This window comes from Mustelus asterias, chromosome 14 (genome assembly GCF_964213995.1).
Source record: "Mustelus asterias chromosome 14, sMusAst1.hap1.1, whole genome shotgun sequence".
Classification (NCBI taxonomy): domain Eukaryota; kingdom Metazoa; phylum Chordata; class Chondrichthyes; order Carcharhiniformes; family Triakidae; genus Mustelus; species Mustelus asterias.
Window position 1 is genome coordinate 4082917 of NC_135814.1, and position 16015 is coordinate 4098931.

At 46.1% G+C, this 16015-nt stretch overlaps 1 protein-coding gene across 3 annotated transcripts in view; it reads right to left on the bottom strand.

Annotated features, from left to right (window-relative positions):
• Positions 1-7996: 7996 nt before the first annotated feature.
• The window catches only part of LOC144503469 (ATP-binding cassette sub-family B member 6-like), a 181796-nt gene continuing 173777 nt past the window's right edge, over positions 7997-16015 (bottom strand). Inside the window, exons 20-21 of one of the 3 annotated variants that reach the window (XM_078227807.1) lie at positions 13981-15532; positions 7997-8861 (exon numbers count right to left, since the gene is read on the bottom strand). In XM_078227807.1, coding sequence (XP_078083933.1) covers positions 15385-15532 — 148 coding nt within the window. In that variant the 3' untranslated portion in view covers positions 7997-8861; positions 13981-15384. Of the gene's footprint in view, positions 8942-10155; positions 15533-16015 lie in introns of those variants that run through there. The other 2 variants (XM_078227805.1, XM_078227808.1) reach the window with 2 other exon arrangements.

Consider the following 16015-nt stretch of genomic DNA (forward strand, 5'->3'; position numbering starts at 1 on the left):
TGTGATTTTTCCCACTACAGTCCCCTCTTTTGGTCCGGATTATTATTATTTTAATAATCCCTGGACCAACAGTTACATATTCACATATAGAGGTTGACTTTCTTCTTTCCTTCTTCGTTTCTTCTGGTGTCTTCAGGGATCTTCATCATGGGTTCTTCCTCAATGGATACACTGGCTCTTGGCATAATTTGTGTTACCATTACTTTGCAACAGACATTAAGGCATCCAACAATTAGACAACAGACAATTACAATTGAAATGAGTATGACCAATCCATGTACTAAGTAAGACTCCCAGGACCCCCCTACTAGCCATTCCAGCCAGTTACTTCCTTTCTTGTGTCCCTGTCTGAAGCTATCAAGTTGTTCTCTGATGTTATTGATGACTTGTGTAATGTCATAGGATTCGTCTGTGACATGGGTTATGCATTTATTGCCGATAATTGTACACACTCCCCCTTGTTGGGCTAACTGATAGTCCACTGCGTATCGTGTCTGTTGTGCATATAATCTCAGTTCAGCCATTGGTTAACAGCCTCCAGTACTTTTGAAGTGCTGTTTCCCAGGACTGTTAGTCCACAAACAATATGATTCCTATTCTTTGCACTAATCACTCCTGCTGCCCACCGCCCCCCCCCCCGCCCCTCCCCCCTGAGATAGGGCTCCAAGGAACCCGTATCCCAGGGATGATCCCATTGTGCCCGGGGCTTCGCAAACAGCGCAGAATTCTTTGCTGATAGCCCGGGTTACTATTCTCCTCCGAATATCAGTTTGTTTATATTGCCAATTGTTCGGTTTACTTGACTCCCCGTTTGATCCCACCACCTGGTAAGTATCAAATGGGTAAGTCCATTTGTCTGAGCTTACGTGAGTTCCATTGCACTGTCCACAAATAAGCTGTCTTCCCGCGGTGATACTTAGACATTTCTGTTCATCACAAGTGCAAGTAAACTGTCCCTTATTAACCCAACAATGTTGACGGACACACTGCGTCTGTACGCAGGAATCATTCTTAGGGACCAAGGCATAGGCACATCCCCATCCCTGCCCCGTAAAACAAAGCGGATAGCTTGCAGTATCTGAACAAGCTCTTCCTCCCACCTGTTGGAGCCCCCTGCACACAGGATTTGTGGGATTTACAAGTTCCACACATCTCCCTGTATGCCTCTTTTATATTTGTCAATTTGTCCCTTACAGGGTGTATCTGATGTATCTACAGTATATAAGTCATGAGGGGTCCACCCAGGGGTGGCTACAAATAGGGCTTCTACCGATTGTGCTAACGGGTAACATACAGTTCGATTCCCGTGTAAATGTATGTGAGCTTTGTAAAACAAGTTATTCTCCAATCCAGTTAAATTTACAGTCGCGACAACGCAAAGTAGTACAGTTACATACGCGATTACATACATATTCGCAACGAGCAAATATTAATTCTAATAGTATAATTTATATAATCTCCAAAAGTTATACTATCAACCCGAATGCGCCAGTTGCTCTTGCTTGCAGTCTTTGCCTGTGTTGAGGAAAGCAGTCCTGTTAATCCACTCGTTCATTCATGCATTTCTTTGTGTAATTTCAGCTGTGTCCAATGCTTCCAGACACCTTTCCCTCTTATGTCTATACAGGCACAGGTGTCTCCACTAATTATAACTTCATATGGCCCATTCCATTTTGGTGCAAACCCTGGTTTGTCAGGTAATGCTTTTAGTAGGACGCGACTTCCCGCTGTTGGGACGTCAGGGAGCATTTCAAGCTCTCTCTCTGCGTCTCTTTGTTCCTGACTGTCTTTTACCAGTTTGCATTCCCTTTTAGTTGGGTGCTTAGTTCCAAAACATATCTCCTGATTTTATCTTTTGGTGAACCTACATCGGTCCCGCCTGTTATGATGCTTCCTGGTAATTGCATCGCCCGTCCTGTCGTTAGTTCATAAGGGGTTAATCCTGTTGTCCGGTTTGTGGTAGCTCTTAGTCTCATTAGTATAGTGGGCAATACCTCTGTCCACATTTTTCCTGATGTTTGTATGGCTTTAGCTAGTGCATTCTTTAGTGTTCTATTCATATGTTCCACCATTCCAGAACTCTGTGGATGGTAAGGGATGTGAAATTTTTGTTTGATCCCCATCAATTGGCATATTGTTTTTAGCACTTTTCCAGTGAAGTGCATCCCTTGGTCCGAATCGATTTGTAGGGGTACACCCCATCTAGGGATTACCTCTTCTGCCAATATCCTAGCCACCGTGGTAGCAGTACAATTTGTAGTAGGGAATGCTTCTCCCCACCTGGTAAACTGGTCTATAGTAACCAGACAATAAATTTTGCCATGGGATTGTGGTAGTGGCTCTGTGAAATCTATTTGCAGATGTTCCCAGGGTCCCTTTGGTCTCGGCTGCTGTCCCATTTTAATTTTTACGGTCTACCAGAGTTGTGTTGCGCGCACGTCACGCATTTGTGGCAGTGTCGGGCTATATCTCTTCCCATTCCTTTCCACCACCATTCCTTTCCTATACTAGTTATCATGGCCTCGCTACCCACATGCGAGAGTCCATGGTGTAGTTCCAATAGGGTGTTTTGTATGCACTCTGGTGCTATTACCTTATCTTTCCATCTCCAAATGTTATCAGTCCCTTTGACTGCTCCCTGTGCTTCCCATTTCCCCATTTCCTCTTTCGGGGTATCCTCATGTAAGTCCCGAATATCTATTTCGTCTCCTGTCTGTTCTGTTGCTGCTATTGGCAGCTTGCCAATTGTCTCCTGTCCTAAGGCTAACTGTGCCGCCCTATCTGCGGCTTGGTTCCCTTTGAAATTTAACCAGCCCGGGTTATCTCTTCCTGGTTCTTTCTGGTGCGCTTTAATTTTGATTACTGCGGCTTCTCGAGGTTTCTCGCTAGCTCTCAACAATGCCTCAATTCTTTGCTGGTGCTTGATAGGGGTTCCTCCTGTGGTTATGAACCCTCTTCTTCCCCATGCTGTCATGTAGTCATGTATGACTCCAAACGCATAGCAACTATCTGTATAGATGTTTACCGTTTTACCTTCAGTTAACTCTAGTGCCTGTGTGAGTGCCACTAGTTCTGCCACTTGCGCGGATAGACCTCCGTCAATCCTTCCTGACCTTACTGTCTCTAATTTGTCATTTCCTACTGCCCACCCTGTCCGGGGTGATCCTTTCACATATTTGCGTGAACCATCTACAAAGAGGGTCTCCTCAGCTGTTATTAAAAGTACATCCTTTATCCTACCCTCTTCTACGTCCATATCCACATCCCCACAATTATGTGGCTCTCCTGTGTCTAAAATCCCCTTTGCTGGGTTATTCCCTGTATCTCTTATTATTATCACGGACTTGCTTGGAGGTAGGAGGACAGCTTCCCACTTAGCCCTTCTCATGTTTGAGACTGACCTTAGTTTTCCCGTGTTCAACATTTCCACCAAGGTGTGTTTGGTGTGAAGGATTATATTCCCTGCCATGATTACTGGCTCGCTAACCTTTACAGCCCAAGCGGCGCAATCCAAGGCGGCTATGCACCTTGGCAGTCCGGTGACTACCGGCCCCTCTGCGGTGGAATAATACCCTATGGGTCTCTTTCTGTCGCCATGTTCCTGTGTTACCACTACGGAATAGAACCCTCCCTCATTGCTACAATGCATAGAACATAGAACATAGAACAGTACAGCACAGAACAGGCCCTTCGGCCCACGATGTTGTGCCGACCTTCATCTGAAACCAAGATCAAGCTATCCCACTCCCTATCATCCTGGTGTGCTCCATGTGCCTATCCAATAACCGCTTAAATGTTCCTAAAGTGTCTGACTCCACTATCACTGCAGGCAGTCCATTCCACACCCCAACCACTCTCTGCGTGAAGAACCTACCTCTGATATCCTTCCTATATCTCCCACCATGAACCCTATAGTTATGCCCCCTTGTAATAGCCCCATCCACCCGAGGAAATAGTCTTTGAACGTTCACTCGATCTATCCCCTTCATCATTTTATAAACCTCTATTAAGTCTCCCCTCAATCTCTTCCGCTCCATATGGAAGTCCTTATTAGAATCTGGTAATCCTAGTCCAGGGGCTGATATCAGTTCTGTTTTTAGTTTAGTGTAAGCCTCTTCCTGCTCGCGTCCCCATCCTACAGGATCTAAAGCTGGTTTTCCCCCTTTGACTAGTCTTTGTATGGGTTCTGCTAATTTTGCGAACCCTGGGATGAAACTCCAGCTATAGTTGAATAATCCCAGCACCTTTCTGACCCCTCTTACGGTGACGGGTCGCGGCATTTGTTGTACCGCCTTCTTTTGGTCCGTTGGCATTACTTTAAGTCCTTGGGATATAAGGTGTCCTAGGTGTAGGACCTGTGTTTTCCCGATTTGTGCCTTTTTGGGGCTCACCTTTAACCCTGCGGTTTTGAGTTCGTTCAAGACTAAATATAGTGCTTCTTGATGTCCTGACTTAGACTCCGAAGCTATTAGGATATCGTCTACATATTGTAGGATCGTGCTACCCTCTGGCAGTTCTACCCTGTTCAGGATGTCACTCATTACTCGATGGAATATAGCGGGGCTGTTGTGGAATCCCTGTGGTAAACGAGTCCAAGTGTACTGCTCGTCTCCCACTGTAAAGGTGAATTTGTCTTGGGATTCGGGATCCAAAGGTGGGGACCAGAATCCGTTGGCTATGTCCAATACTGTGAATATTTTGTGCTCCTGGGGCAGTCCATTCAGGATTGTCGAAGGGCTTGCTCCAATGGGGTGCAACTTGGACGTGACTTTATGGAGTCCGGTGTAACCAATCGTGAGCCTATAGCTTCCGTCAGGTTTGCTCACTGGCCGTGTTGGGGAGTTAGTGGTGCTTGTGGTTTCTCTCAGAATCCCCCTTTCCACTAACCCTTCAACTATCTCCACTGCAGCTTTCTCTGCCTCTGGTTTTATTGGGTATTGTCGGTGTGGCTTATGCTCCGTTCCAGGTACCTTTATTGGGTCCGTTTTTAGTCAAACCGGTATCTAACTTTGTTTCTGCCCATACTCCGGGGACGGAAGAACAGATGGCTCCGAACCCTCCTATCTCTAATTCCCAATTTCTGGTGGTGACTGTGGCCACCTTAATAGTTTCGAGGTGACTTGTAAGTTTCCCTATTCTAGTTTTTCGACCGTCCTGTCTTGGCCAGATCAATTCTCCCTTTCCACAGTCTATCAGAATCTCATATTCTTTCATCAAATCATTTCCCATTATTGTACCCTCGTTATTCTTGCACACATAAAACCTCATTGGTATATACAGATTATTTATCTCTACTAACGTGGTCTCGCTCAGGTAGGCGGGTGTTTTGTTCCCTCCTATCCCGGTCAGATAAATCATTTTATTTGTAGTGGGTAAGGGTAGGTCGGTGACAGATACGGATGCTCCTGTGTCCACTAGCATCTCACATTGCCTGCCCCCTACTAGTGCTGACACATAAATCCTTCCCTCCTTCTTACCCTTGTGAATGGGGGCTGCAGACCGTCAATCTTGCTGACCCCGGAGGTTTGGTGGTTCCTCCGGTTCTGCTGTGGTCATGGATCGGGTCGGGGGTCTCCCATGTTTATTCCGACACACTGCTTCTGTGTGTCCATATTTATTACAGTGGCTGCAATGTTTCCCACTGTTCCCAAATCTGTTCCCTTTCCGTGGGGCCCCGCAATCCCTCGCAAAGTGTCCTTGCCGGCCACAATTGTGGCAAGTCAGTTTAGACTTAGTCCCGTTCCCGTTACTGTAGGCTGCTACTCTTTCTAGCCTCGTTCTTGTCTGGGATTTCTCTTCTCCCGGTATGCCGCTAGCCCACTCTATCAACTCATCGTAACCTTGGGACGTAATCACTCCCATTTTTAGGATGGTTTGGTGAGCACTAGAGAGTCCATCCTTAAAAGCCTGGATGAACGCTCGATCCCCACGACCTGGGTTTCCTTGTCCTGAGCACTCTTGATATACCTGGAACAATCATTCCCCGTATTCAGAAGCTCCTTCCCCTTTTAGCTGTTTCGTTGTGGTAATTCTGCTCCAGTTAGTAGGAGCATTCCCTAACACTCTCTGAATAGATAGAAATAGAATAAAAACCCTACAGTACAGAAAGAGGCCATTCGGCCCATCGAGTCTGCACTGACCACAATCCCACCCAGGCTCTACCCCCATATCCCTACATATTTTACCCACTAATCCCTCTAACCTATCATCTCAGGACACTAGGGGGCAATTGTCTTTTAGCATGGCCAATCAACCCAACCCGCACATCTTTGGACTGTGGGAGGAAACCGGAGCACCCGGAGGAAACCCACGCAGACACGAGGAGAATGTGCAAACTCCACACAGACAGTGACCCAAGCCGGGAATCGAACCCAGGTCCCTGGAGCTGTGACGCAGCAGTGCTAACCACTGTGCTACCGTGCCACCCAGTGCTACCGTGCCGCCCAGAATCTCTGCTTTAAACTGGGTGAAGGGTGCCTGTTGGGCATCTATTTCTGATGTTAGGATGACTACATGTGTCCACCGTCCCCCACTACAATCCTGTGCTGGAGGAGCGGCGGGCCCACCTGCTACCTGCCTCCACTTATCCGCTGGACAGGCTGCCCTGACCAGCTGGTGGACGTCCCTCAGGTGTAATTGGTGTCCTACCCAGATTGTGTCTAATTCTTCCCAGAATTTAGTGTTTGCGCTTCTAGGTTGCAATTTACCCAGGGAAGCTATTATCTGCTGTCTCTAACCTGGGGTGAAGGGTTTATAATTTGCCTTTGGCTGCGCATCTGTTCCCCCTCGAGTTACTGGCACTAAGTTGTGTTCTAGCGCTTCCCACTCCTCTGAAGGAGCGGTTGGTCCCTGTTGTGTGGACTCATAAGGAGGTAGAGGAACAGTTTCCCCTTTCCATTGCTTCTCTTCTAATACTTGGTTTTGTTTCTCCAGTTCCCTTACTCGGGATTCTAATTCTCTAATCTTTTCTTTATCTTCACTCCACTTCTTAGTAGAGGCGACTACTTGCTCAATTAGTCCAGCTAACTGATGTATTAACAATACTCCTATCTTCTTTGTCTTGTTTCTCTTTTCTCCATCTATCCATTTTCTCTGCTGCTCTAAGGTCTGGGAAGTATCCCAGCCATCCTTTTGCATCCTCTTTATTAACGCTTGCCTGTCTGTCTGTCACTTCAATGAAAGAACCTGCAGATCCCCTCTTAACTTCATTATCTGCCATTTCGCAGACTTCACTACCCCCGGTCACTATTGCCACCTTGGCAACCTGTTTGAGGCACCGTACGGCCACGATTACTCCCTAGTAAAGTGTGCTCTCTACCGTGGGGACTTCACTACCCCGGCCACTATTACTACTCTAGCACCATGTTTCACTACCGTCTCAGGGTTTCAATTTATACTCACGGCTTCCACGATTACCACCTCGGCAACGTGCTTCTCCACCGGAGTCCGGTTTAGGTCAGAGTTGATCAAGTTCCTTTTCCGCACCGCTTTTCACAACATTGACAGTACAGTTCCCAACTTTACAAACTTTCATGCAATCAGATGGCAACTCTGCGTTTGTTCGCCACTACAGAGTTTGATGTTAACCAACCTCTGCCACTTGTGCTTCACAATCCTAAGTGCCCTTGGTGTCTCTTTGCCCACTTCAATTCCTGACCTTCGTGTGGGGGATTTCCCCTCTTAACAACCGGTCTAAGGCTGGGTGTTTGACACAGGCACTACCTTGTCCTCTTGTCGGTCAGCACAAGTCACAGTTACTTATCACTATCAGCAGTTAGTACTTATCACTATACCGTATACAACAATATTTATTACTACAAATACCCCTTAAGTTTAACCCCTTTCAAACTGTATTCTTGATCTTGTCTGACTCCCACAGATTCAGTGATCTCTACCCCGGCTTTCCGATCGTGGCCAATCGATCGAAACTTACCAGTAATAGGATCCTAGCCGACTACACCAATTGTTGTGGGAAAATTACCACCGGAGTCAGACTGGAGGTTCATTAACACAGCTTTATTTCAGACACGAAGCTTCGAGGAAGAAAGCGCTGGTACCCCGCAGTACTTGGCAGCTACCGTCTCAATAATACAATAGGAGTTGAGCATTTTTATACTTTTCATACAATAGGTAGTCCGGACATTAGCCGTTTAACACATCGTTATAGTGGAGTAGGCAGATCATGGTGATCGGTAGTTAACACATCGTTACAATCAGACAGGTACAGACATGGGCAGTTAACATCGCATTGTTCATAGAATGGATACATTTCCTCTATCAATGACTAGTTTCGGTCTATACATACAGTGATTGGTTTTGCTGCATTTCTGACCTAATCTATGGCTAATCTCTTTATCAGACCTTATTGTCCTGGGTCTGTCCTTATCTTTAAAGTGCCTCAAGCTCTTACTGGCTTCCTGCAGTATTTGTTCCCTGCATGTTTAACTTTAAATAACTGTCTGTGCTGCATGTTTTAATTTTAAGTAGCTGTCTGTGCTAAAAGTCAGTGCCTGCTTAATGTCTCTTTCCAGGTAACCATTTTGTGTGTCAGGTACCCATCTTTGTGATTTTTCCCACTACAAAACAAAAGAAATCGAGACAAAGGGTGGAATTTTACCACCTCACCTGCCCCAGAATCGGGGCGGGTGAGGCTTGCAGAATGGCATTCTCTGTTGACCTCGGGCGGGATCTTACGAGCCTCGGGTGAGCGAGTCAGTAACATTCCGGCAAAAATATCACTCATTAAAGGCCAATTAACATAACCCAATGACACTTCCATGTCTGATAGCATGGACTTAATCCACTCTATTTACTGTGGTTCAGTGAGCGGAGTGTAGGATATCGCAGCGGCAGTGTTAACACTGCTGCCTCATGGCACCATGGACCCAGGTTCGATTCCGGCCTTGGGTGACTGTGTGGAGTTTGCACATTCTCCCCGTGTCTGCGTGAGCTTCCTCTGGGTGCTCCGGTTTCCTCCCACAGTTTAAAGATGTGCAGACTAGGAGGATTGGCTATGCTAAATTGCCCCTTAGTGCCCAAAGATGTGCAGGTTAGGTGGAATGGCCATGGTAAATGTGTGGGGTTACGGGGATAGGGCGGGCAGATGGTTGGTGGGTCAGGCCTGGGTAAACTGTTCTTTCAAAGAGTCGATGCAGAGTCAATGGGACAAATGGCCCTCCTTCTGCAAGGTAGGGATTCTATGGTTCTAATGAGGATCAGCTGGTAACTTCCTTCCGAATATCAGGACACAGGAAGAGGGTGGTTGGCTTAGAGGCAGCACTCACTGTGTTTCAAAATAATTTACCAGACATAAAATGTGCTACCTTACCTTAAAAAGGATATAAAAACATTAGAGGCAGTCCAAAGGAGATTGACCAGATTAATTCCTGGACTGAGAGAGTTGTCCTACCAAGAGAGACTGAATAGTCTGGGTCACTATTTCTTGGGGCTTGGAAGAGTGAGGGGTGACCTTATTCAAACATATAAGATCCTGAGGGGGCTTGACAGGGTAGATGGTGAGACATTTTCACTAGTGGGACAGTCTGGAACAAGGAGACACAGCTATAAGGTTTTTTTAAGTTTAAAAGTTTTTAAGTTTATTTATTGGTGTCACAAGCAGGCTTACATTAACACTTCAATGAAGTTACTGTGAAAATCTCCTAGTCGCCACACTCCGGCGCCTGTTCGGATACACTGAGGGAGAATTTAGCATGGCCAATGCACCCTAACCAGCACAGCTTTCGGACTGTGGGAGGAAACCCACACAGACACGAGGAGAACACGGAGACTCCGCACAGAGACTCCTAGGATATAGGGCCAATCATTTAAAACTGAGGTATACAGAAAATGTCTTCCCGCAGAGGGTGGTGAATCTCTGGAATTCCCTGCCCCAAAGGTTGGTGGAGGCTGGATCATTAGAATTATTTAAAGTGGAAGTGGATAAATATTTGATAGATGGAGGAATAGAGGGCTATGGAGAAATGGCACAGAAAAGGAGTTGTGGCCGGCCTAGTTCAGCCGTGATGCTATTGAATGATGGGGCAGGCTTGATGGGCCTGGTGGCCTAATCCTGCTTCTATTTCTTGTGTTCTTGTGCATTCAGATATGGGAAATAGTTCCCACCCTGACACGTAGAAGTAATGACAATAAAATGAGTATTGACAAAATTGTTTATTTTGTTAATTTTTCGAATAGTTTGGCAACAAATCAAAATGCAACACAGCCTTTTGACACCTGGTTATATGCACAATTCATCCAGAAAATGACTTGAGACCTTGCTTTTCATGTCCCCCACTGAAACAGGTCACCTAATGTTCACAGTAGAGTTCGAGAGATCTTTGTGTCGTCAGTGCAGCCGATATCTGATTTTTTTCTGGTTCACCACAAATGCAATGGCAACTTCATCTGAGGCTTATTCCTGAATGGAAATTGAATGGAAGAGCAGGCCTGATGGGCCGAATGGCCTACTTCTGCACCTAAGTCTAATGGTCTAAATCTACACCCGCTGCCGCCCCCCCCCCCCGTCACCCCTCCCCTCCCCCTGCTGTTTGAGTGGCCAAGCCACTCTCTGGACCTCTGACAATGAAGAAGGGTCAGCAGTTTTCTAAGCAGATGAAAATGAGGGAGCCTTGTGATTTCATTGGGCGACTCTTAGAATCTCTGCAGTGCAGAAGGAGGCCCAATTTGGCCCATTGAGGCCGTGCCGATCACAATCCCACCCAGGCCCTAACTCCACTTATTTACCTTAGCTAGTCCCCCTGACATTAAGGAACAACTTACTATGGCCAATCAACCTAACGCGCACATCTTTGGACTGTGGGAGGAAACCGGAGCACCCGGAGGAAACCCACGCAGACACGGGGAGAACGTGCAAACTCCACAGACAAGTGACCCAAGCCGGGAATCGAACCCGGGTCCCTGACGCTGTGAGGCAGCAGTGCTAACCACTGTGCCACTAAATAGACTCAAGGATAGACACAGTATTTGGAAGTTTGCGGTAACTGGAGAGAAGTGTTTGGCTGATGAAGGAAGTGCTGAAATTTTCCAAAAACGTGACTGCTGAACAAACCTTCAACACAGATGAGGCCTTTTCTGATGTTGCCTGCTTCAAATTAGCCGCAGGAGATGAAAGCAGGCACCAGGATTAAAGTAGCCAAGGATTGCGTCATTGTGATGCTGTGTGGATATGCCGCAGGATCCAAGTTCAAACCTCTGAGTCATTGGAAAGTGCGCTCATCCTCACACATTAATAAATGTTAAGCATTTACCAGTGACGTATAAACACTGCAAAAATGCATGGATGACTCAAGAAATTTGCCAAGACTGGTTTGATCATGATGTGGCTTGCCAAATAAAAAAACGCTTCCGTGTGATAGCAAAGCAATTGTGGTTTTTGACAATTACAGAACACCAATCCTGATGCAGAAACGCTGATCAATGGAATCATCTTTGCTGTTTCTCTCCCACCAAACCTTACACGCTTGATGCAACCAATGGATCGAGGAGTTATTGGCACAGTGAAGAACTGGTATCAGACGGAGCAACGCCTGATCAATGGCAAAAGCAAGATTGGTGATATCGATGTCTTCCGCAAAACACACACCATCAAAGATGCTGGGTGGAATTTTCCTGTCCCGCCCGCCAAGGGAATCGCACTGGGCGGGCGGGGCAGACCATGTAGTGGTCTGTTGACCTCGGGCAGGAATTTCCGGTCTTGGGGCGATCATAGCCGGAAAATCCCACCCGCTGTGTTTGAATTTGCTGCGTTTGAATTTGCTGCCGTAAGAGATTGTGTTTCCTTGGAAATGATGAGGAGTGCTATTATGTTTGAAGATAATCACAAACCAGGAGAATTTGAAGGTTTCGGTATGAAGATTAAAAATGACACAGGCAACCAAAGAGTGAGCGCGGAATTCTACATTGATGAAGAATGTCTCTGATGAAGCACTGGAAGAATTGATTTGATGACAATGCTCCTGTCAGACATGTAATGACTGATGAAAAAATAGTCACCTCCCTACAAAAGTGACAGGTTAGATGGATTGGCCATGCTAAATTGCCCCTTAGTGTCCCAAGATGTATAGGTTAGGGGGATTAGCGGGGTAAATACTTGGGGTTACGGGAACAGGACTGCCCTTAGTGTCAGGGGGAATTACGTGGGATTACAAGGATATGGCCTAGGTGGGACTGTTGTCGGTGCAGACTCGATGGGCCGAATGGACTCCTCCTGCACTGTAGGGATTCTATGATTCTATTCTTCTAAGACTCAGACCATGAGAGTGAAACTGAAGAACTGCCTCAAAAGTCATTTAGTGATACTCTAGATCTTGTGAAAACTCTATATTTCAATTCTGTGATTCGAGACCCAATTACTCCCAGCAGGAAGTCATGTCAATCTCCCCATTAGAATGTAAAATTCACAATGTTAGAAGTAAATCAATGAAGCAAGTAACTCTGCACAAACTGTTCATGAGAGCTTCTAAACAGGGTGAGGAGCTAGTCAACTGCACCCTGACACCAACACCTGAGATACCCAGCGCTCCTCAATAAATATCACGCACGGCAACACTATCTCCCATACCAAACCTGCAATCACGCACACAAGGAGTGAGGAGAATGAACTGCTGGATATAATGGACGCTGATGCATCCACTATCAGCCAGTGATAGGGACAGTACTGAAATTTCAATACAGATATGTTACAGCATTAATAAAGCAAAGTTTCTGTCGTGTGATAAATAGTAGATTTTCTTTCTGGTGGCACAGAGCTTGCCACCTTTGTCACATCACGTTCCGTGACTCAAAATGCAGCCAATTTTGCGGCAACACGTAACCTCAAGTACTTTTATACCATTCCGTAAATCGGGATGTTATTGTAGAAACATAGCTCTTTAGCCCTTAGGCCACCTGTCCGAATATCTCTTTATGTGGCTTAGTGTCAAATCCTGGCACCATGGCATAGTAGTTAGCACTGCTGCCTCACAGCGCCAGGGACCCGAGCTCAATTCCTGGCTTGGGTCAGTGTCTGTGTGGAGTTTGCACGCTCTCCCCCCCGTGTCTGTGTGGGTTTCTTCCGGGTGCTCCGGTTTCCTCCCACAGTTCTAAAGACGTGCTGGTTAGGTGTATTGGTCCGAACAGGCACCGAAGTGTGGCGGCTAGGGGAATTTAACAATAACTTCATTGCAGTGTTAATGTAAGCCTTACTTGTAACTAATAAATAAACTTTACTTTTCGATGGACCTTGGGACATTTTTACTGTATTAGTGGAGCTATATAAATGCAATCCGTTGAAGTAGGTGCTTTACAAATGCAAATCTTTCTTTGTTCAGAGGCAATATGTCAGAACGAAGGCACATCACTCTGTCCAATATTTGGAAAGCCTCACAGGTTATTATATTTGCACAAGAAAATGGCTCCGACAATACAGAGTCGTCTTGTCTCACTGAAAGTCAATGGGCCTCCGGCGGTGAATCCAGGCTTTAAACCCCCCTCATGTTTTTCTAAACAAGATTATTTTTCATTGTTATTTCAGAGGATTCAGCCCAATGGACTGGAGCTACAATGGGGAAGATGGGTCTTTTATTCAATAAGACACACTCGAACATTGGGTTTAACTCCAACTCAGCAACACATTGTATAAAATGAAATAGAATGGCTGTCTACTGAGTGGCTGGTTACCCTGGCTAGACGTTCTAGAACTAGAATCCCTACAGTGCATCGAGCCTGCACCGACAACAATCCCACGCAGGCCCTATCCCTGCAACCCCACATATTTACCCTCCTAATCTCTCTGACCCTAAGGCGCAATTTATCATGGCTAATCAACCTAACCTGCACATCTTTGGACTGTGGGAGGAAACTGGAGCACCCGTAGGAAACCCACGCAGACACGGGGAGAACGTGCAGACTCCACACAGACAGTTACTCGAGGCTGGAATTGAACCCGGGTCCCTGGCATTGTGAGGCAGCAGCGCTAAACACTGTGCCACCGTGCTGGTCACATCTGAACAATGACAACACAAATGATTGACCCATGAACTGCATAATCAAAGTATAAAGTGGTTCCCCGAAGCCAAGCTCCAGGTGGATCTATCCACCAGTGAGAGCAGGCCTTTAGAAACAGCTTCATCAGGGCTGCAGGCTGTGTGTGACCTATAGTTTGGATGTGCAAGATCCACACATTGTATTGATAAATAGCTCTGTTCCTTCATAGGATAACAAGCTTACAGAAAAAGCCTATGATGGAAACACTTGTGCTCAGGATTGTTAACTAAATGATTCGGCTGCAATGACAGATATGAAGGGGCAGACATTTGGTTTGGGTTATAGGACTAAACAGGTGGTATCCCACCTGCTGCTTGTTATACCCCCTTGCCTGGCATTCAGTCCCATTAACTTGAAACAAAAGGGAATATCAGGTTGGGAGTGTAACAGCCAGTCATTACAATGCTGTTCATTTAAAGCTACCATCCCAGCTGTACCTCTACTTCATGGATTCTGTCCCTATTACTAACAGTTTGTTCTCCACATCTGAAATTTTCCTTCCTCATACAAAGGCTCTGACGCTGTTGGATTATATGCTCCGCTGGTACTCAGCTATGAGGCTACTCAATTCATGTCAGTTCAATAGTTCAGTTACCACAGAGGAGCCTGATCTGTTCCTTCTCTGGTGCATGCATGCACTCTGGGAAGTGTTAAAGGGCGATAATCAAAGGCAGAAACTCTGGGTGAAGTTGAATCTCTTCATCCTAGGTCAGGAGTGATGAGGTGACAGTAATATATTTCCTCCCTCCCTGGCTGAGATCAGCTAACTCAGACCATACCAAGCACAGAACCAGAGTCTTCCCTTGGTCTGGATGTTTTAGAAGGGCAATGGGTAGATGCTGAGGGCAGGGGTTCATTCGGGGAGGTTTGGTAAAGCTTTGCATTTATAATTACATGGTTGAAGGTGGCTCTTTGGCCCATCCTTCTCATTCTCCTGTCATTTTCCAAGCTTTGACAATGCTTCAATATCTGTGAACAAATTTAGAAATGGGTTTCTCCCTGAATTACAAGCTCACCAAAGCAACCCCATCAAAAGGCACATGGAGATCCATGCCTGTAGGTACACAGCAGCAGTAAGTTTAGGAACTTGACTATCACTATTTACATCTTTCAGAAAAATCTAAAGCAAGATCGGTGAGATCTTCCCCATCGAGAACGCTCAGAAATTCTGCAACGGAGGGAATCTGGCTCCATGTCTCAAATACCACTGGTTTCAACAGGAAATCGATCATGTGGCGCTCTATGCTGACTAAGCATTGCTCAATAAACTGGTGGCCTCAGGTTGCAAAGTAACCAGTGGTCGGGTGCTCAGTACAATGTCTGCCTGGTAGTTTCTTGCCTTCAGTCCTCCTTGCTGCTGGGTGGCTGCAGTTTCTCGGTGCTCTTGTCTTTGGTTTCTGTGTCAGATGCTGAATCAGTTGACTCAGCTTGTTGCTGTTTCATCCACATATCAGCATAAACACCACCTTTAGCAAGCAACACATCGTGCCTGAAACAAAATCAGAAATATATCATCAGGAAGTTGACTGTTAATACGTCTTTCTTCATTCTGTTACGGGAAGTGAATATAATTGGTAGGGTCAGCATTTCTTGCCCAGACCTAATTGCTCTTTGAAGGTAGTGGTGAGCTGCCTTATTGAACCGCTGTCCACCCACAATGCCATAAACAAGGGATTTCTATCATTATGACCGAGCAACAGCAAAGGAACATCAATATATTTCCAAGTCAGGTCAGCGTGCGGCTTTGAGGGGAACTCAGAGGAGGTGGTGTTCCCAAACATTGGCATTTGAAAATGGGGCCAGATTCCCGTAGCTACAAGTCTGCCTGCTGTCCTTGTCCTTCCAGGAGATCAACATCACCGACTTGGAAAGTGCTATCGAAGGAGGCTTGGCTTGTGTATGGTACACAGATGCACCATAGAAAGCATCCTTTCCGGATGTATCACAGCTTGGTAATGGCTGCTGCTCTGCC